Source organism: Peromyscus californicus, unplaced genomic scaffold, assembly GCF_007827085.1.
Source record: "Peromyscus californicus insignis strain IS unplaced genomic scaffold, ASM782708v3 Scaffold_4__1_contigs__length_199733344, whole genome shotgun sequence".
NCBI classification, from domain to species: domain Eukaryota; kingdom Metazoa; phylum Chordata; class Mammalia; order Rodentia; family Cricetidae; genus Peromyscus; species Peromyscus californicus.
In genome coordinates this window covers 127580428-127601970 of record NW_026294562.1, presented here as the reverse complement: position 1 = coordinate 127601970, position 21543 = coordinate 127580428, and the positions used below count along the sequence as shown (strand labels likewise).

The window sequence follows — 21543 nt, the reverse complement described above, 5'->3', positions numbered from 1 at the left end:
TAGGCTTTGTAGTCTTATCTGAGACCAAGTCCCAGCCCCGTCAATTGTTTCCTGTGTGAATTTGGACTAGTTGGTTAACCTAGATTCTTGGTGTGTCTGATAGCTACTTAATCAGTTTTCTATGGCCAGTAACATAATACCACAATAGATATAAATGATAAAAGAGGTTTGATTTGGTTCATTGTTCTGGTCCAACCAGGGACTGAATTTGTTGAGGGCCTGACTACCAGTAGAGTCCCAAAGTGACACAGGGCATCAAATTCTGAGAGACAAGGAGTGTATGAGGCATAACCAGAGCCACTCTGGAGATGATCCCTCACTGTCGTAAATGAACTAATTCATCTAAGAGGACCTGTTTCAATAATCCCCTCATATAGGTCCTACCTGAAAGAGCATCATAGGGACTTGGGGCAGGCACATAGCACATCTCTCCTTAACACTCTCCTTGGTATTTGTAGAGTTCCCTGTTTCTTTCCTGTGTGGTGATCTGATGATCAGAAATCCACCATGTCTAGTGTCAAGATCCATGGCAGAGAGATCTTTGAATCTTGTGGGAATCCCTCTATTGAGGTTGATCTCTGCACCTCAAAAGATCTGTTTCAAGCCGCTATACCCACAGGTGCCTCCACTGGCACCTATGAGGCCCTGGACCTCCAGGAAATGATAAGATGCACTACATGGGGAAGGGTGTCTCAAAGGCTGTTGAACACATCAGTTGCACTCACTCTGGTTAGCAAGAAAATGAAGGCTATGTGATGGGGAAGATCAGTAAACTGATGACTGAGATGGATGGGACTGAAAAGAAATCTAAATTTAGTGCAAATGTCATCCTGAGCAGTGGTGGTGGGGTCCCTGGCTGTCTGCAAAGCTGGTGCTGTGGAAAAAGGGGTGTCTCTGTACTGTCACAACACCATCTTAGCTGGAAACCCTAAAGTTGTCCTGCCAGCCTTGACTTTCAGCATTGGTGGTTCTCATGCTGTCAACAAACTGGCCATGCAAGGTTTTGTGATCCTCCCCATGGGTGTGTCCAGTTTCCAGGAAACCATACACATTGGAGCAGACATTTACCACAACCTGAAGAACATCATCAAGGAGAAATATGGGAATGATGCCACCAATGTAGGTGATAAAGGTAGTTTTGCACCTGACATCCTGAAGTGCTGGAGATGCTGAAGAATGCAGCTGAGAAGGCTAGCAACACTGAGTAGGTTGTCATTGACATGGATGTGGCTGCCTCCGACTTCTTCAGGACTTCAAATCTCCTGATCACACCAGCAAGTCCATCACACCTGACCAGCTGGCTGAACTGCAGAAGCCTTCCATTTGGAATTATTCATTGCTGGTCTATCAAGGACCCATTTGACAGGCATGCCTGGTAAGTTTGTTAGAAGTTCATAGCTAATGCAGGTATTAGATTGGCTCTGTTATTGAGTCTTGTGGCCATGCAAGCTGGCCTAGTACAACAGTTGGGTATCATGGTGCCCCATTGCTTTGGGGAGACTGAAAATTCATAGCTGACAGAGTGGTTGGGCTCTGTGCTAGACAGATCAAGACTGGTGTACCTTGCTGATCTGAGTGCCTGGACAAACACAATCAGATCCTCAGAACTGAGGAGCTAGGCAGTGAGGCCAAGTTTGTCAGCAGATTCTTCAGCCCCACTCCCCCCCACAAAACAAGCAAATCATGAGCTGGCAATACCTGGAGCCCTCAGTCGACACCAGCTGCTTAGAATCTATCCCTGATGTCAATGAGGGGGCTAGAGGCTGGCCCAGTGCTTGCCTAGCCTCTGTAATCCCGTGAGCTCCCTCCTCCCCTGTGCCATTGCTTCTTTAGAAGTTCAAAGCCATGCCTGACTACCCGGAGTACTGTTGGAAACTCCAGCTCTGGAATCATGTGACTGGTTCAAATCATTATTTCTGTCACCTCACTTACCAGCTAGAGTCTGGAGTCCTCATAACCTCCAGTGTAATCTACATGATGTCCACAGGCAAGACCCCCAATAGTTCTACATGCAAAATAAAACCCTCCTATTGGTGAAATTATTAAGGCCACTCCACGTAGTTAAAAGGAGATTTATTTAATGGCATAACTTACAAATGAAGGGATAGGTAGGTTGAGCGTTCTGGCAAGGACGCAGTGTAGTCCGTGGTGTTCTCTGGAGAGCTCTGTCGGTCCACCTCTAGCGTCCGGGTTCCCAGCAGCAAGAGAGCACAGCATGTCCTATCTCTGGTCTTCAGGCCCTCCCTTGGCCCCGCCGTGTAGGCGTGACAGTTACGGAAGCCTCAATGGGGGTTGGAACTTCCAGACCAAAGCTGGAATGGCTACCCACTACACCCTCCTTCCTGGTATTATTTCCTAGTATCACATAATAAGAATTAAATTCCAACATCAGTTGGAAAAGAACTTTATATCCTCAGCAATCCCTCCCAAGTAATTTTCATGACTAGCATAACATGACCATTCCAGTCTCTTTAGAACAACAGGCTAAGGTCTGCCTTCAAAATTCAGGAGAGCTGTGCTTCAGGGGTCCCTAGTCAGGCCTGAGAAGCTTAAAGAAGGATATGGTTGCCACATGGGGAACATAGCATCCTGCTGAGCCTGGGCTACCCTCCTTGTGCAGTGGAAGGATGCAGTTGTTAAGAAGAGTTGCTCTCTTCTAGAAATTTCTGTGATGGGTCCCTGAGCTCTGTTTCACTTGCTTGTCTGGCACCAGGTAGAACACTGTTCTTTTTGCAGTTGAAAGAATGCCATTGAGGGCAATCATGGTGGGATGGGACAGTCAATGAGTGTCTTGTTTGAAATGACTGACATATTGGTTTAGTTCTACCAGCAATCTCCCTCTAGGACATTGTGGCCTTTTCACCCTAATGTAGGGATGTTTCCGTGATGTTCCAGTGCTTACTGAACACTGACCCCAGCCCACTGAGACCCCATAGAGGTCATCCTGATGCCCTCTGCTTAGAACCCAGAATATGCCCTTCTCACACCAGTCATCAAGGGCATTAACATCTCCCTCCTCCTCACTCCTGTCTAAGTCAGCTCTTAAATTATTTAGCAAAAGCTGACTTACTCAAGGAAACTTTTTATCCCTCTCTTTGAATATTTTTTGTTCTGCTCCATGAGGAGCATGAGAGCTGCCTAGATTGGGGCCTGGGCTCAGGATGATTTTTTTACTTCATCATGGCTACACTTGATGTGGCCCCAATGCCTTTGGCTCCAGTGTGTGCTGCCCATCCCTGGTCCTGCTATGCAGCCTTTGGTCTCATTAGATGAAAATCTCACATCAGGCAGCTGCATGGATACTGAGAGTTAAGACTGGGGCAAGCCCTCCACCTCTCATCTGTCAAATAGATGTAGTCGATACAGATTTTACTTCACCAGCTTAGGAGTGGTTTCCTATGAGTTTAATTTGTACCCGTTTTTCACGGTGGCAAGAATGCAATCCCAAATATTTGGGGATTTCTCATTCTTTCCCTGAGTTTATGTTTATACTCTGATTGAGTTGTCTAAAACCATTATTCTCAGAGCCCAGTTGGTCTTCAGTATCACATGAGCATGTTTGATGCTGTCCTCATCTGTGGTCTGTGTTGTCTAATCATGTACTTGCCAGACAGTCTACTTGGGGAAGACTTTCTCTATCTGGAACTCCCTCTTCCCTAGCTTTGTCATATTTTCTGGGCATAGATGTACTCTTCTGATACCATCCAAGATTTTTCACCTCCTGTGGTGCAATGGTAACCACATAACCACAAGTACTGGGGTCGGTGGATGGGAGTGCATGGGAGGTGGGTGGGTGTTGAAGTCAAAGGCTTGGGGGGAGGAAGTCCTGAACTACAGTGTTTACCATCTTCAGGGCATATGTGCTCTCCCCATGGCTAGTTTCAAGCTAGAAATGATATACAACCAACTCAGGACCTTCTAGAAAGTTCCTGATTACACTGGCTATCTGCTTCCAGCATGCCACTATGTATTTGTGATTAGTAAATCTTGTAACTGGTTTTTTGGAAGTGAGTTGATTTCTGCCACCCTACCCAGCAAATACGATGAAGATCATGGAGCTCATACCTCCTAGAAATGAATCTGATTTTCCTGCCTGTTCGGGCTCAGCTCTAAGATAAGGGCATAGTGTCGCTTTTGTAGGGCTCTGTATAAGTTACTTCTCTCAACTGCTGTGACCAATTGCCTAACAAATCTAAGAAAGGAAGAGAGGGTCTACTTTGGCTTGAACTTTGACCGTCTAGTCTGTCGTGGTGGGAAGGCATGAAGGTAAGAACATGAGGCAGCTGGTCACATTGCAGCTGCCGTCAGTGGAGAGATGGATGCTGGTGCTCAGCTCACTTTCTCCTCCTCTTCCCCCTCCTCCTCCTTTCTTAATATTCTCTATGGGACAGTAGCCCATGGAATGGTGCCTCCCACAGTTAGGATGTTTTCCCTCCTTAATTAACCCAGTCTAGAAACTCCATCACAGACATGCTCAGAGGTTAGTCCCCTGGGTGATTCTGGATCCAGTGCAGCTGACAGTATTATCCGTCACGAGATCCTCTGCACTTCCCGCAAGCCTACTGTGGCTGCGCTGTCTCTTACTGTTGTTTTTTTAATAGCTGCTTCTTGAAGCCCGGGGAACACTCTTCTCATTGGTGGATGAGAGGCCATAACTTCTGTTTCTCAGTCTGGCTCTCCATCTTGAATGAGTCTGTTGCCAAAGGCCTTGCTTTTTACAATGGCTAATTCCTCTGCTCCTTTATGACATCACTCCCCTAAAGCAGTGAACACAGAATGGACTGTTTGACTGAAGGGAAGAAAAGGTCAAGAGAGAAAAGTAAGTACAAAAGGAAAGACTCATTAATTTTTTTCCATCATAGATAGAGTAATGTACCACAGGTTGATAGAAAAGATAAAAGATGGAAAAAATGGGAAGAGCTTGAGGTAGAACGTGTTACAGAGACAGTATTACATCGTGTGGGGGGATCTTTCTTTTTCCTCTACAAGTGAGCTCATCACAAGTTCCCACTGCAGTGGGTCAAGCATAGCTCCTAGAAGTACTGATTAGCCTTTCTCCATTCCCTCCCCACACTGGGAATGCTGTTGATGTAGGCTTTTCCATCAAGTACACATGCTCTAAAGAGTTTCCAGATCTTGTCCATAGCCAATTTTAGCTAGAGAAGTAGCTAAAGAAGAAGCAAAGAGCAGTTCCACAAAGGTATCAAACCTGGTTAGATCGCTTGGGACGCTGCTGGGTTATTTAGTGAGTCCTCGGGGGGTATGTACTCATTCCCTTTGCGCTGCTGTGATCAAACGCTTGGGCAACACACGTGTAAAGGAGAAATGATTTACTTTGCTTCATGCTTTAAAGGTCGCATCTGGGATAACTTGGCGCCGTGCTCTTTGACAGGCATCGTGGTGGCAAGAGCACACTGCACAGAGAAGCTTCATTCTGGGGTGGGTTGGAAGAAGACCAGAGCGAGGGACTGGATGTCAGGTAGAATCTTCAAAGGCACACCCCCAGTGACCTCCTTCCTCCAGTCAGGTCCTACCTCCTGAAGTTTCTCCAACCTCCCACAGTGATGCCAGGCGCTGTGGAACAAGTATTCCACACATGAGTCTATGAGAGTCATCCTATGTTCAAACCATTACAGGTATACGGTGTATTGATAACTGCCTCCTGACTGCCCATTTTAAAGGTCTGGCTTAGCCTTCGTGTTCTGCTAAACTGTTCTGAACCCTTTGCTGCCATGTGTGTTCAGAAAATAGTTGTTGAATTTTGTTATTGCTTTTCTGACTTCACTACGGATTTTCTCTATTAGGAGCTACCTCCATTCAAGAAGGCATGGAAAATGTACATTTTTCAGGGTCATACTGCTCGACTTTAGTCTTCCAGGCCTATCTAATCTATTGTTTTCACTGATTTGAGTTGTTATCTCCTTCTATATAAGGGATAGTAATTCTTTCTTCTCTGGGAGAGGTTTGGAACGGCCATGACAGGTTCATCCAGTCTCTAGCTATGGCAGTGTCTTAACATTGAAAAGATATGGGTGTGTTTTGAAATAGAATATCGGTTAGAAGCCAGTGAAGACTGATTTTCCCTGGCATGGGAAAAGAGGCTGGTATACTGTTGATTTAATCCCCTGAGGCCTCCACTCAACATGGCTTTGATCTTGTGGAGATGGAAGATCTTGGAGAGAATGGAGCAAACAGAATTTAGTGATCAGCAGTTGGTAACAAACTCCACTACACTGTCGTTGGCTTGGATTACTGTGAGCACCAGCTGCCTGCAACCTTGGGTGGGTCCTTGAAGAAAATAATGTGGCCAAGCTCCAGCCAGAAAATCAGATCAAATGCAAGGCCAGGCTTTTGGCAGGGAGAAATAATGAAAAGGACTCTCATTATTTTTTTTTCTCTCTCCCAAGAAAAGTTGATGTTGTATCTGATATTGCAACTGGGAGAAAGCTTTCTAAATCTTGCTATAGACTTCTTCTGAATTTGAGGGCCTAAGTTTTAAAAATTCAACATTATTAATTTTTACTATCTTCATTTTTAATTCTTTAAGAACTTAATGTAATGTGTTTTGATCATGTTCTCTCCTCCCCCACTCTCCTCCCAGATCTACCCACCCTTTCCTACCCACCCTATATTTTGTCTTCTTTCTTTTCTGACCCATCAAGTACAGTTTATGTTGCCCATATACTCTTGATATGCGGCTTTCACTGAAGGGTGGTCAACCCACCAGGGGCTGCACTGTCAAAGAAAATGGTCTCTCCCTCCCAGCAGCTGTCAACTGCCAATAACTTCTTAGCTAGGGGTTGGAATTCATGCCTACCTCCCCTGTGCATGCTGGATTTTGTCTGTCCTGAGCCTCCACCGATCTTGTGCGTGGGATTTCATCTTCTGTGAATTAGTATGTGCAGTGTCCCTGCTGTGTCCAGAAAACCCTGTTTCCTTGTCGTCGCTCACTGCTTACGGCTCTTACACTGTTTCCACTCTTTCCCCATGTGATCCCTGAACCTTGGGAGGAGACTGTGTGATACAGATGTCCTGTTTAGAGCTGAACAGCCCACAGTCTCTTTTTCTCTGCATCTTGACCCAATGCCGGTCTCTATGTGACTTGCCATCTACTGCAAAAAAAAAAAAAAAAAAAAAAAAAAAAAAAGCTTCTCTGATGAGGGTTGACTGATACAGTGAGCTATGAACATAGGAATGAGTCAGTAGGAGTCACTTTAATACTGTGTTCATTTAGTAGAGTAATACTATGTTCTGCCCTATGGCCTGTGACCTGCTTAGCCTCAGGTTCTTGGCCCCAGAAAAGGTGCCGGGTAATTGTGGAGTGGCTCTTAAATGGAATCAGGAAATGATAGCTTATTCCCTTGATATTCATGCCACGACTGCGTCAGTGGGCACACCTTGCCAGGCCGGTCATTGATATAGCTCTAGGGTTCACAGTTGGGGAAGAGTAGGGATTCTTTCCTCCTCTGGCAGCTTACACAGCGCTGTCCAGCACTATGAAAGCTATCAAGTAGGGATGGAGCTTCCAGGTGAGAAGCAGCTTGATTTCCTCATACTCCATGTGTGTGTAGTTCCCAACAACACGGTCTTATGATCAAGTTCTGGAGGTAGCCAAGAGCAGTGGCAATCGTCTGTAATTTGGGGGTTCTATGGGACCTTCTAACAATTCATGCTACAAATGGATCCCCTGGGTAGGTCAGGAAGTTCTCCAAGAGACTGCTATTGGTATCACCACTACTTTCGAACTTGAGGAATTCGGAAACTCAGCAGACTCCACCTAGTGTAGGAAGAACGGGTTAGAAAAGGCTGCTTGGAATTTCTTTATGCAGAAAGATCCTAAAGCAGTTTGGTAATTTTTCTAGAATCCCTTGCAATAGTAGACAGCATACAGATTGCTTCTGAGCCAAAGAATAGAGCTTGGAAGTTGGCTTAGACAGAGCTAGCTCTTGATGCTCTGGTAGGGATACAGGGCATGTAACAGTGATGTGCTCTCCTCTCTAAATCCTACAGCAGAATCTTTCCCAGGAGAGGAAAAGGGGAAACACGGCTTCAGTTTCCTAGGAAATCAAGGCTAAGATGGTTACTTACTTTGATTTGGAAACTATAGGAGAAGACTGTCACACCAACCAACCCTCTTCCAGCTGGGTTCAGGGGGAAGCTATCTCGCTAGATGCAAATGAACATCCAACTTTAAAAAACAAAACAAACAACAAACAAACAAAAACCACAAAATGTAAGCCTGGTTTAAAATTCCTGCCCTTGGTCACACTAGCAGTATTTGAGTGTTCAGAAGGCCTGTGTGGCCAGCAGGCTACCTACTGAGCAGAGCACCACACAGAGTACTCTTAGCATCACCCAAGGTCCTTCTGGCCAGTGCTATGAGACTTTTCCCACTACTTCTGCTGAGACAATGATCACTGACTTCTTTCCCTTCCCTGGACACACACACATCTACCTGAACCGGCAGAGTCTAGAGAATTCTGTCTCTATTGTGTCACTGTGGGTGTGGGCTTTGTGGTCTCCTATGCTCAAGCTTCGCTCAGTGTGACACTCAACCATATTTCCCATTGCCTGCACCAGATGTAGCACTCTCAGCTACCCCTCCAGCACCATGTCTGCCTGCATGCTGCCATGTCCCACAATGATGATAACGGGCTGAACCTCTCAACTGTAAGCCACCCAGTTAGGTGTTTTCCTTTATAGGAGTTGCTGTAGTCATGGTGTCTCTTTACAGCAATAGAAACCCTAACTGAGACAGGGGACAAGTCACAGTTGTCTTCTGGAAGGATGGGCTGAGACATGACATAATATTCCCTATGTTCTCAGGCACTGAGTCTTATCGTGACTCCCTTAGTCCCACGCAGTCCCTGCCTGAGAATGAAATCTTGCTCACATGAGGAATGGACTTCTGATTGTATTTCAACACAAAAGCCATGTGGCAGAGGGAAAATATTCAGTCTCAAAGGAAAGTGTGCCCAGCTTCAGATTCCAGCTCTGCCACCCACTAGTCAGGTAGCCCTGCATTAACCACTAAACCCCTGGAGCTCCAGCTGTTTTGTGAATTGTTGAAGAATCAAGAAAGATCACAATATTATCAAAAAATCTAAAGTCTTGTCTAGACACAGCAGGTGGTGAGCCCAGAGTAGCAGATCTGAACTGGGCTGAGGAGATGAACCGTAAGATATGGTCATCAAAATATATGGTGTGAAAAAATTAATTAAAAAATGAAACAAACAAACAAAAAAACCATGGTCAATTCCCTCTGTCTTCTAATCTTAGCAAAAATCTGGTCAGTCCTGAAAAATGTGTGCAGCTGGAGTGCTGTGGGTGTCAGGAGCTCCCACTGGCCACGTGATTTGCCTTTTCATGTGACAGGACAGAAATCTACTTAATGTGATTTAAGATATTCTCTGAAATCATCATGGCTAAAGAATACAGCAAGACACAAAGAAACATCCCTAAAGATATCCTTATGGGTCTAAGCATGAATAATAGAGAGTATAGGTGCCATGGCAGCAAAGGATTGGGGAAGCCGGCAGCAAATTCTTATCTCTGGTAACTGAGCAGTACGAGTTGAGGGAGAAAGGAGAGCCAGGGGACTCTTCATGCATCACTGCTGGGTTTCCTGGTTTGTTTTTTTAAAGACTTTTTCATCCCAACTTCTGCCTGTGGAGACCAGAAGCATCTGAAAGTGTATTCCTTCCAGGGATAATAGGAGAGTGTAAGATGCTACATGGAAACTATTACATAAGCAAAGAATTGAACCATAGGAAAGCAGTCAAGCTCAGTGAGCTAATCCCAGGAAGCACCATTGTTTCCTCAATAGGGACGTACTTTTCTCTCCTTCCTGCACTTTCACTATTCAGTTACCTTTGGCCAACCACAGTTCAGAACATTAAGTGGAAAAGTCCGGAAGTGAATAGTTCATAAGTTTTAAATTTTGGACTTCTGAATATTGTCATAAAATCTTGCACAGTTCTGCTGAGAGGTAAATCATCCCTTTGTTCAATTATCCATGCTGTATATGTTACCTGCTGATGCTGGCTAGTCTTAAGCCAGTTTGACGTAAGCTATAGCCAACTGAGAGAAGGGAACCTCAATTGAGAAATTGCTCCCATAAGATCAGGCTGTAGGCAAGCCTGTAGAGCACTCTTAATTAGTGGTTAATTGATTGTGGAAGGGCCCAATTCGTTTTAGGTGGTAATACCCTGGGCTGGTGGTCCTGGGTTCTACAAGAAAGCAGGGTGGGCAAGTGTGTTAATCAGGGTTCTCTAGAGTCATAGAACTTAAGGAATGAATCTATCTATCTGTCTATCTATTATGTATGTATGTATGTATGTATGTATGTATGTATGTATGTATGTATGTATCTATGGAAAATTATGGGAATGACTTACAGGTTGCAATCCAACAGTGGCTAGCAGTGAATGGAAAGTCCAAGAATCTAGTAGTTGCTCAGTCCCACGAAGCTGGGTGTCTCAGCTGGTCTTCTGTATTTGCTGGAATCCTGAAGAAGCATGCTTCAGTGCCAGTAAAGGAATGGATGTATTGACAAGGTGAAGGCAAGCAGATGAAGAACAAAGAACCCTTCCTTCTTCCATTGTCCTTGTATAGGCTTCCAACAGAAGGTGTGGCCCAGATTAAAGGTGTGCCTTCCCACCTTAAGATCTGGGTTAAAGACACATGTCATCCTGCCTCAAGATCCGGATTAAAAGCCTGTGTTTTCCAACCTCAAAATCCAGATCAAAGGCATGTTGTCTTCCTGCCCCAAGATCTGGATCAAAAGTCTGTGTTTTCCAACCTCAAAATCCAGATCAAAGGCATGTTGTCTTCTTGCCCCATGATCTGGATCACAAGTGAGCCCTCCATTTCTGGATTGGGAATTTCAGGTATAGTCAAGTTACAGCCAAGAATAGCCATCACAGCAAGCCATGGAGAGCAAGCCAGTAAGCAGCACCCCTCCATGGCCTCTGATTCAGCCCCTGCCTCCAGGTTCCTGCCCTGTTTGAATTCCTCAGTGACTGTGATTTTGGATATATAAGCCAAATAAAACCCTCTCCTCCCCAAGTTGCTTTTGGTCATGGTGTTTCATCACATCAATAGTGACCCTAACTGAGACACTGCCCATTACCCACTTCTTTATTATCAGATGTACTGTCATAATCTTGCAGTGCCTGCTCTCAAATATCTTTTAGCTTACTTAATAGTAGCTCCAAAGTTCTACAGTAATGAAGCTGGTTATCTAAGTAGTCTAAAAAGAAGCTATAATACACTCAGAATAAAATGTAAAATTTCATCACATGTATGCACATATTGGAAAATACATGGAGTGCTACATACCATCTACAGTTTCAGAGAGCCACAAGGAATTTTGAAAAGGTGTACCCAGAGGTAAGGAGAAAGCTTGCTGTATGTGTGCTGGATGTTGAAGGATGAGGGTATTTAAATTAAGGGGGTCAGTTAGTGTTAGAACTGATGTATGGAAGAAGGGACTGAAGCTCTGGGCCTCACCCTACTCTACATGGATCACAAGGTAAAGACTGAGAATGGCCAGGAACTCAACTCTCAATAACCAAAGGTCCCTGCAAAGTGCAATCCTGCCAGGTTTCTTCCTTTACAAAAGTGGATGGTGAGAAATAACAATTTCTGAATCATACTGGGTTTTATTATTATTATTTATATTTTTTCTGAATCATACTGTATGAGCATTTAACATTTTGCAGACCCTGCCAGATTTCCTGGAGTGACTATATTAACTTATGCTCCAGCACTTGCCATGTGTCTTGGCAGGAGAGAGCATCAGTGTGAATGTTTTGCCAGAATTTTAGATAAAAACTTGGTAAAAACTGGTCCTTTGAAAGATTGTGTTTGTTTGCTTAGTGAGTCTAAACATGTGGAGAACCACAGTGGCTCCTTCTGAGCTTTTCTGTCAGGTTTACAGAGACGGTAAGGGCAATGACAGACTGGGGAATTGTGTGATTAAGTGGTCCCCCCATCTTCCCCTCTCTATCTGTCTCTGTCTGTCTGTATGTCTGTCTCTCTCTCTCACACACACACACTTGAAAAAAGTGATATAGATAGATAGGTAGATAGATAGAAATTGTTGTTTATAGATATTTTAACTCACTTGATTGTGCTGAACTGCCTTGGATGTGAGAATATAGATACTTTAGCTTTGAAATAGTCAGGTATAACCTGCTTTTCATTTGTGGGTTTTTGGTATTTTATATCTTTTGACAAATTCTCAAATCATGTATTCTTCTCCTTCTCCCTGATCTTTATAGTTTTCATGCATTTTTTATTTATTTAAACTGCATTGGATTTATCTTTGGCAAGCAGTAATGGATAAAATTTATTTCTAATTTGTTTCTTTGAACTATTAATTGAATAGTCCAATGTTTTTCCCTCAGATTTGAAATGCTTTCTTTTAACTAATATGTTCTAGGTCACACATATATAAATGTCTGCTTATGAACACTGTTCTGGGCTTTTGATGTGTTTTTCTGGTCTGGTCTTGTGAGGATGCCACTTTTATTTTAAATAGATCTTTGTTGACATCTTGATTTTGAGGGTTCCTAGTCTTAGCTATTTTTATTATATTTTAAGAACTTCAGTGGTGACACTTAAGCACTTACTTAATGTGATTTGGGAAGTATCTTTCAGTTTCAATAGAAACTGCTGAGGTTTCATGGAGATTGCATGGTTTATTTGTGGGGGAAAAATCACATTTTACCAGTATTTAGCCATCTGATCTAGGAATATGGCAATGGTAATAGTTTTCAAGTTGTTACTTTTATCTTAGAAAATGGTATGTAGTTGTTACAAATCATATTTCTGGTAGGTTCGTCTGTAGGCATCTTTATAAGTTACATGTGCCATTGTGGATGAGAAAGCATAGTTAATGCTATAATGGTTGTTACTAAGTATGCAACCTTTCACATATGAATTGGGAAAGTATGGCTTCCATGTAGGTTTGGGTTTGCCTGAAGGCAAGTAGAGCATTCATATTCACCCAATAACAGAAATTTGTCAATGCTTGCTGTGCCCAGGATAGGAGATTGTGCTGATTTGGGCAAATAAAGACATTGCCCTGAATCTGAGCTCACACCTGTCAGGAAATGGAGCCTCAATCCACATCACCAGTTTACACACATGGTCACCAGTGTCTAAAGGCCAAGCCCCATTTGTACAGAAGTGGGACCTGGCTATATTTTTAGAGGTACATGTTTTAAGACATGATCTCAGGATGTAGCTCAGGTTGGCCTTGTACTCTGGATCCACTTTTCTCTGTCTCCCATGAGCCTGGGGATTGCAGTCATGAGCTCCAAGGCCAGGTGAATAACTTTCTATTTAAAAAGAAGAAAAACAACCCAAGAATCTCTCTGATGAAGTCTCAGTTTGGTTAAGCATTTAGAAGGATTATTAAATGTTTTCTAGAGGTTGAAAATAGCAGCATCCTGGTTCTGCCTGATGCTTGCTTAAAGTGTTTTCTCTCCCAGCTCATTTTAATGCGGCTTGGAATTCTCAGAGGTAGATGTGACCTAGGCACTGAGGGTATCCCACGTATGCAGGGATATTAAAAACACCCATGTTTACCTCTGCAGTCCTATTGGGTACAAAGATTTTTCTTGTCTGAAGAAGAACAAGTGATTGACGTGCTCTTTCAGGCAGTAGCCTCTTGAAGGTCCTCTCTGGCTGCCATCTTAGAACATATGGTTCTATTTCCCTTTGTGACAGGAGCCAAGTCAGAACTACTGGGAAGGACACTCCTCCTCCTTGGGATTTATCCGGTGCTAAAATAAAGTTTTATGGTTTCCTTATCTCTACCTCACAGAAGTATTTGGAGCACTTAAGATGTGTACCACCGTAGACTGCCACCAAAATCACAAATGAAGAATGGCATAAAAATTCATGCCACAAACACATCCCAATTCTCTTGTGGCACTTAGAGCGATAAACAGGAGACAAAGATTCAGAAACAGAACCCCAGCCCTGTGTTCCTAAGTCCAAGAACAATGATGGCGTTAGAAGGAAAAGCAGCCATTGTTACTCTGGGTTCACAAACTTGAATGCCGTTAATCATTACCATGTGTTGTGAATTCATGAGAAATTCAGAGAGTTTGTAAACTCAGTTTCTAATTTTTCAATTCTCTGTGTGGTCATTATGTTCTCGGACACTATAGCACGTATCATGGTCTTTACGTCCTGTTTTAAATCCAATTCTCAATCTAGTTCTCCCATATCTCTTTATAGCGCTACATTCTATTTCTCCATCCTTGGATGATCATTTCCTCCCCACTGGTCCTTTACTAGCTCCCCAAGTTCTGTAGTTATTTAGATTGAATCACACATATGTAAATCTTAAAAGCTAGCATCCCACATATAAGAGAAAACACTCAGGGTCTGTCTTTTTTTTGGGGGGGGGTCTGGGTTACCTCACTCAAATCAAGGAACACATCATCAAGATAGAGTATTTATTTGCTGAGATTTTTTTAGACCAGAAGACTGCCTTATCTACTTTTCCACAAAGATCAAGAGGATTTGTGACTGTGTGTGGCTGATTGCCATAGCCATAGCTTTTCAGAGGTACACATTTCTAAGACTGAATGCATGATGATTTGGGGGAAAGAATTAATATGTAATTTGAATTCAGACGACAAGCTTAAAAAGAAATATCCCGCTTGGAGAAGCATTCTGAAATATCTCTGGGGAATACATTTCTTTTATTAATCCAGTCAGCCACTGGATGTCATTCTCCCAATTTAATTACGTTTATCTGCCAATGGGTGATTCTGCTCCTTATGCATGTAATTTTAGTCGGTGCAAACGGTGATGGCAAATAATTGTCCTGAGGGAGATAATTGCTGTTGTAATTATTTACTCATGCAAGTTAGCCATGCTTGAATTTTACCTCAGTCAGATGATCTGGAAATATGGAGAAGCCATCTCTTAGTTCTTGGACACTTTCTAGGTGGAATATCTAGTCCTGAGTACTTTAAGTATGTTATCCCACGAATCCTCACAGGCTTCCTAGACTGGCCACAGTGACCTTGACACTACTGATGAGGGAATCAAGATTCAAGCCCAGGCTGGCAGGCTATTCTAGGTAGAGAATGATCTGTACAGGCTGCTGCTGCTGCTAAAATGGGGTGACATCTTTGGAAAGAATTTCTAGTAGGGGGCTGGTGAGGTTGCTCAGGGTGGTTAAGGGTGCTTGCCAACAAGCCTAATGATCTAAGTTTGATCCTAGGTACCCACATGTAGAAGGAGAGAAGTGATTCCTGTAAGCTGTTCTCTGAGCTCCACACATAGGCACTCAACACACACATATAGACAGATAAATGTAATTAAAAAGTTAAAAAGTAGTCTAGGGCTTAGCAGACTTCTACTGCTACTGTCATCTTAGGTCCCGTTACTTCTGCAATCAGGCCCTACCTGCATCCAGATACCCATTTTCATGGGAGGCTGAACATCATACACTGGTCCTTAACGATATACACCCTATGTCTAGGAGATGTGATGGATACCCCACTGAGCCACTCAGCTATTTGGGATTATCTCCTCTCTAGAATCCCATCATCCTCACATCTCTCCCATTCCATGGGAGCACTTGGATGCTCAGGCTCATTCTTCATTATTCTAGGATATAGCCTTGTTGGATACAGGGCCTTGGTAACCTTTTCAGAGAGTACAGGGCACTGTGCCAGGTGCTGGGTGAATATGCTTTGAGGAAGCCTCAGATCTATGCAGCAATAATTAGCTGACGTTGAGAAGGTAGCAGAACTTTCAGGTGCAACGTAGCTGACCATGCATTTTACCTTGGAGACTCCCTTGAGGTTGAGGCATTTCTCATCACTATCATTTACTGGCTTCCCTGCCTCTTTAGATTATGTCAGTAGGTTACAGTGGTGTGGCATGAGAACTACTTTCAAAAAACAAGGCATTATCAACATATTCCTCCTGTCTTTCTCCATCCCCTTCCCATACAAAGGTCTGGAGAAAGGAATGAGAGGGCATTTTTTTTAGGGAAGAGGTGTGATGTTCATGAAGAGGAATACTGGTTAGGTACCCTCCCTGCCTTTGAGGGCCAGGGCTCAGAAAACAATTGCTTATAGTCTGTGTACGCACAGTGGTTACTGGCCATGCCAGCACTCTGGCTGCCTGACTTGTCACTATCCAACTAGGGTGAGGTGGTACAGGAGGACACTGGAGATATGAGGCCATGGAAGAGAGAGGCAAGGACAACCTTTGAAGTGACTTTTACGCATAAGTGAGAATGGCCCTGTCTAGATGACCTACTCAGAATCCAACTAGTTGGGATAGATGATATTGGAGATGTGGGGCTTCTCGGGGGCTTACTCACTGCAGGGGTGGGTACCTACTGTGTAGAAATGAAGCACTTGGCTGTTCATTTGAGGTGCCACTCAAAAGAGAATGCCAAAACCAAGGCAAGCTCCTTGGGTTTGAATCTTCCTTCTGCTAGGCCAGGTGAGGACTGTCTGCCTCCACACTAACTATGGCTAGTGCTGGCATTAAGTTTGGCCATAGGCACTGTAGTAAGCAAATACTGCCCCTCTCTTGGGCTTCCACACCTCCTCCTGAAGCCGTGTTTGGAAGGAGAAGAAGGAACGGGAGAGTGCAAACCTTACTTCTAGTCCAGGACTCCAAGTCCTGACCTGCACTTAGGGTAGGAATGTGTGAATGGAGTATGAGGCGGAAGTTCCCAAATGAGTAGGATGAGGTCTTAACAAGAAAGATTTGTTTCCTTTATCCAATAAAAATGACTGAGAACTAGAAATTGACTGAGAAGACACTGTAGAAGACGATAGAAAACACAGAGCTGATTTGTATTTTTGATGGTCAAGGATGATACTTACCATGAAGTTTAATACTTCTTGGTCCCCACAGGGAACATTGTGGCCATACATAGCTAAACTTGTTACTATGCATCCACTATGCAAGTAGGCTGTCACTTTCTATTTCAGGGCCCCAGAGAGACTAAGGTTCTCTAAGTGAGACTTGGCTTGATAACTTGGCAATGCTGTAAGCTTCTGAGCAGGGAGACCAACCTGTTACTGCTCTTTCCACGAAGCCATCCAAGCTCTCCCAGTGCAGAGCGCCTACAGTGTGCAGAGAACTTTGCAGAGTCTCTCTGGTGCTTTCCCAAGACTTTAAAGCTGACAAACACCCACACAGAATTAATTAACCACCAAGGACACACATTTTCAGGGAACACAGGACATCATGTGCAGTGTGAGACCAATCAGAGTGAGTGAGGGTCTCTGTGTATTCATTCCGTCCCTTCCTCAATCTTGCATGAATCTCATTTTGTATCTCTTCTTTTAAGTAGTTTTCTGGGTGATCTTTTTCTTCCTAAGATCGATCCACTGATATATTCTGAGAAAATGCCTGACAAGAATTGATCCTACAAAAGTCATGTTTCTGGGCACAGTTGTGTTGTAAGTAAAATCTTATTCCCAGTGTCCTGTTTTGCAGGAATGCCTCCTCCTGTAGCATTGTGTTTTGTCTAATCATTTGCATAAAACTTGAAGAGGTGAATAGTGATGGTTTTAGAAAAAGGAGCAGTAATTGACATTTTCTTTGGGCTGTTTCTGTTTTTTTTTTTTTTAACCAATTTTAAACATTGATTTCTTTATGATGGTGTAGTTTTCTCAAGGCAGAATAATTCCCCAAAGAACTTGAAGGGTAGGACAGAAGGAAGGTTGTGAAGTCTAAATGTAGAGGGTCTCCACTCCCACTTCACTGGGAATACTTGGTGATTGTGAGTCCTTGCTGCCATGGAACATAGAGAAGCTTCCCGGGAAATGGAAAATGCTTTCTTGTCTTTGTAGATAAGGACTTCAGTCACATCAAGCTCAAGTCCAAGGGACTGTGCTGTGTTCGGACACAGGCACCGCTGCAATTGTCACCTTGCCTTTCTATTCTTGGTGGCTTTCTTATTTCAGCTCTTAATTATTGTATGATGAATAAGGGAGTGGGATTCCAGAAGATGCAGCATGGCCTCCATTGGGGACTCTGATGCATACATGTCCATGGATTCCACAGCTGGAGATACCCAGGAAGGTTACAGCATCTTTCAAAAACTTTCCAGAAAAGAAGCCAGTCTCTGCCCTGCACATGAACTGTAGTCAAGAATAAGTCATGCAGAAGAAGCTTCATAGAAGGCTTTTAGATAAAAAAGAAAACAAAAGACTCTGAAAAATGGCTTGCTCAAGTGGCTGTGAGTCCAGTGGAAGCCATAGAGTCTGCTTTTAATCTAGTTGAACAAAACACTTCTGTGTGTGACTAGCACATAGAGACTGGGGCAAAGGTGAAATTGAATCTTAGGTTGGATGAATATATATTTGGTTCTAGACCATGGTCACCCATGACTGCTCATAGGGCATGCAGAAGAGATGACCATTGGGGTCTAATCTAAGCCATCCCTTCTCTCTGAATTGTTTGAATAACCCCTAGGACTAATCTCTCATGGATTATTAACTTCAGTAGTAGGAATCTCTTGACTACAAATAAGAAAGAGTGGTTTTTAAGAGATTAAACAGAGGGGAAGTAATTCTGTAACTTTCCAAGCACCACCACCAAAACAACATCAACTCCCTAATAAACAAGCAAAGCAAACAGAAACACCCCGGGTACCACATGTGCAGATGCTGTAAGCAACATCCCCCTTCCTTCTTCCACCTCCTGTGACTTTTCAGTGAAGGTGAAGCCATCTCCCGTAGGAAGGAAACACTAGCCACTTTTTTTTTTAGTTGATTCAGTATCTTTTCACATCAGAGCAGAAGATGTTGAAATTGTATTTTCTTGGAACTCTTATGCCAGAGAGAATAAGTCATGTTGCCTTGTGGAAGATAAAAACAATTACATAAATAACTGCTCCACGTTAAAGAGGAGCCTAAAGCATCCACTGGTGTGGTGATCAGGCTTTTAAAGAAGGTTGAACTCATTATTTCCTTAGTCTGGAGCAAAAAGACAAGGCAGGGATAAGATGGGTACAATCTTCAAGGGATGCCGGCTTGATAAGCTTTGGTTTGTGGGTGAGCCCAACTGTGAAGAACAACCGGGATGGAGGGGGAGATCCAGGCTGGGATGGTCAGGAAGAAAGGGAGTGAGTAGTCAGAGCTAGCCCCACAGGAGAGGTGAAACATCTAAGCACTTGTCTGGATAATGAAGCACATACTGGATCTGGAAGCATCTGTCCCTGGAGCTCCAGGGTGACTGCAGAAGAGGGCAGAAGGACTTCTAAGGTACAAGCCAGTGGCAAGATCAACTTGACCAACCTGCCCACGGGAGGCAGGAGTCCAGCTGGTGAAGTAATAAAGACATAGAAGTGAAGCTTACTGGGGGAGAGGCTTGGTATAGGAAGGCAGCTGCTGCTCCATCCATGGTGAGGCATGTGGATCCAGAGAAAGGGAGGCAAATGATGGAGTTAGAGCAGGGAATGAGAATAAAGTCAGAGCTGTGCAGGCTGCTGGGTCGAGGCCTGGCTGTTCAAAGCCTGTTGAGTAGCTATGGAACATCACACACTGTATTAGAGAGTGCAGGTGTGTTGAGCTGATGCTGTTGCCCCTTCTCCCAGGGTTATATGGTGGGAGAGTCAGAGAGGAATCTGAGTGTCAAGGGCAGGACCACTGATGCATTCACAGAGGCCGTATCAGTGTAGTGGAATCCAATTCCAGCTGCAGGCTGTGGAAGCAACCAGCAAGAACCACTTTTGTGCAGAACCCTGAATTTGTGCCTTCCCATGCACTTTCACTTAAGTACAGGACAGTTGTTTTAAAGCAGTCATCAATATTCCCACTTTGCAGATGACCCCGAGGCTCAGTCATGTCACATCACTCGGTCAGCATCATATTGGTAGCAAGTGTTGGGAGGAGGATTTGGATTTGGGTCTGCTTTGACTCCAAAGCCTGTGCTCTTTGGATCATGTCAAAGCCCACAAACAGAGACGACACACAGTTAGAGGCACACCTCCATTAGGCTTGCTCAGGAAACAGGAAAGATAACAGATTACAGCATGAGACAGAAGAAGAATTAAAATAGTGCTTTTAATATAATTTTCAGCAAATGTACAGTATATACTTTATATCATGTATCTCTAAACTGCTCATCTGGAAAATATAAGCTGCAAAAAAATACAGACTACCACACTCAGAATCTATTAAGTATGTGCTTTTCTTCCTCTTCTCTTCTGGGAATCCGGATTTTTACACCCTTCTGTTAAAGCCCAGCCTCTGCTGGTTTCTTTGGAACTGTTAAGAGTGTTTGGTCAGAGAAGCTTCCCCAGAGGGAGTTTTCTAAAGCATGTCAGAAAGCCATCCCCACAGAAGCGAGAAGAGAGACAGGCCGAAGGAAATTTGCACATCAGGTTGACCTTGCTTTTTAGGAACGATGCCCACTTTGGAGGGCTCCTGGCCACATGCCACCTCCTTAGTCCTTGTCATAGGCCTGTGCTTGAAGCCTCAAAGGACCAGACATTGGATAATCCACATAGGAACCCTTGGGTTCCTGGGCAGCGCAGGGCTATGTCAGGCCTTGAGGTCTGTGGGTGGTGGTGGTGGTGGTGGTGGCGATGGTAGGCTCTGCCATAAGAGGGCAGCCCTCAGCTTCTCACAAAGGAGTCTTCTGAAGGTGACTGTGACTCAGGGCAGGTTTTCTCAGTCTCAATGTCTTGATACTCTGTGCCTAAAGGGGAAGGAGGGGAGAAGAGCCAAGAGGAAAAAAGAGATGGATCTTTTCTGCATTTCCTACATTCTATTAGTCTTACATTATAGCGTCGAGGCTTTCCAGTAAAAGGGACATGTAGGAAGAAATAGCAGTAAAGGGCTAGCTTTCTCTCCAGCTCACACTCAGAAGGCCATACTCCAAGCTCAAGGACCTCTATGAAGGCTGGATCTCTCAAAGCATATTTATCTGCACTTTCATACTAATATTCATCGTGGGGATGAGCAGATGTACCCCAAACCTGATTTTTCTTTCTTTTCCATAAGTTACCAGTAACCAAGTGTTACTTGGACTCCAAGTGTCACTTTAGGTTTTTATTAAAGAGGAGGCTGAGTGCCAGGGAAAACCACTTGAACAGGTCATGCTTTCTCCTGTAGCATTCGGGACCAGTTTATTGTCCATTCATCCACAGATAGTCACTGCATGCCAAGTGAAGCAATCTCCTCACTGGAGCCGGGTCTGAGGAAAGGTCACACCTCCATAAATGATGCTGTGACTTTATTAATAAAGTATTAAAAATTTAACTCATCCCTGTGACATTCTGCAAGCCATGGTGACAGGTGGCTTTCTTGTTCAATGACAGGTATAGGGAGACCGTAGAAACGTCTGGCTATTGATCTTTTGATTTTGACCTGGCCATTTAAAAGGCGGCAGCCTGTACTCAGCATTTAGAAGCTGAGATTTGGCCCACAGAGAAATGCTCCATGTTTGACTTTTGGCAAGGCTCATGTTCTTACAGTCTTGGGAGAGCTTGTCAGAGAAGAATTCCCCAGGTAATGATTTAAAAAAAAAAAAAAA

General features: G+C 43.8%; 1 protein-coding gene and 1 pseudogene across 1 annotated transcript in view; one reads left to right on the top strand and one right to left on the bottom strand.

Annotated features, from left to right (window-relative positions):
- The first annotated feature begins 507 nt into the window (after nt 1-507).
- Nucleotides 508-1379, top strand: LOC128123957 (alpha-enolase-like; annotated as a pseudogene).
- An 18671-nt stretch (nt 1380-20050) lies between these two features.
- The window catches only part of Slco3a1 (solute carrier organic anion transporter family member 3A1), a 290371-nt gene continuing 288878 nt past the window's right edge, over nt 20051-21543 (bottom strand). Inside the window, exon 11 of the mRNA XM_052760923.1 lies at nt 20051-20706. Coding sequence (XP_052616883.1) covers nt 20624-20706 — 83 coding nt within the window. The 3' untranslated portion in view covers nt 20051-20623. The remainder of the gene's footprint in view (nt 20707-21543) is intronic.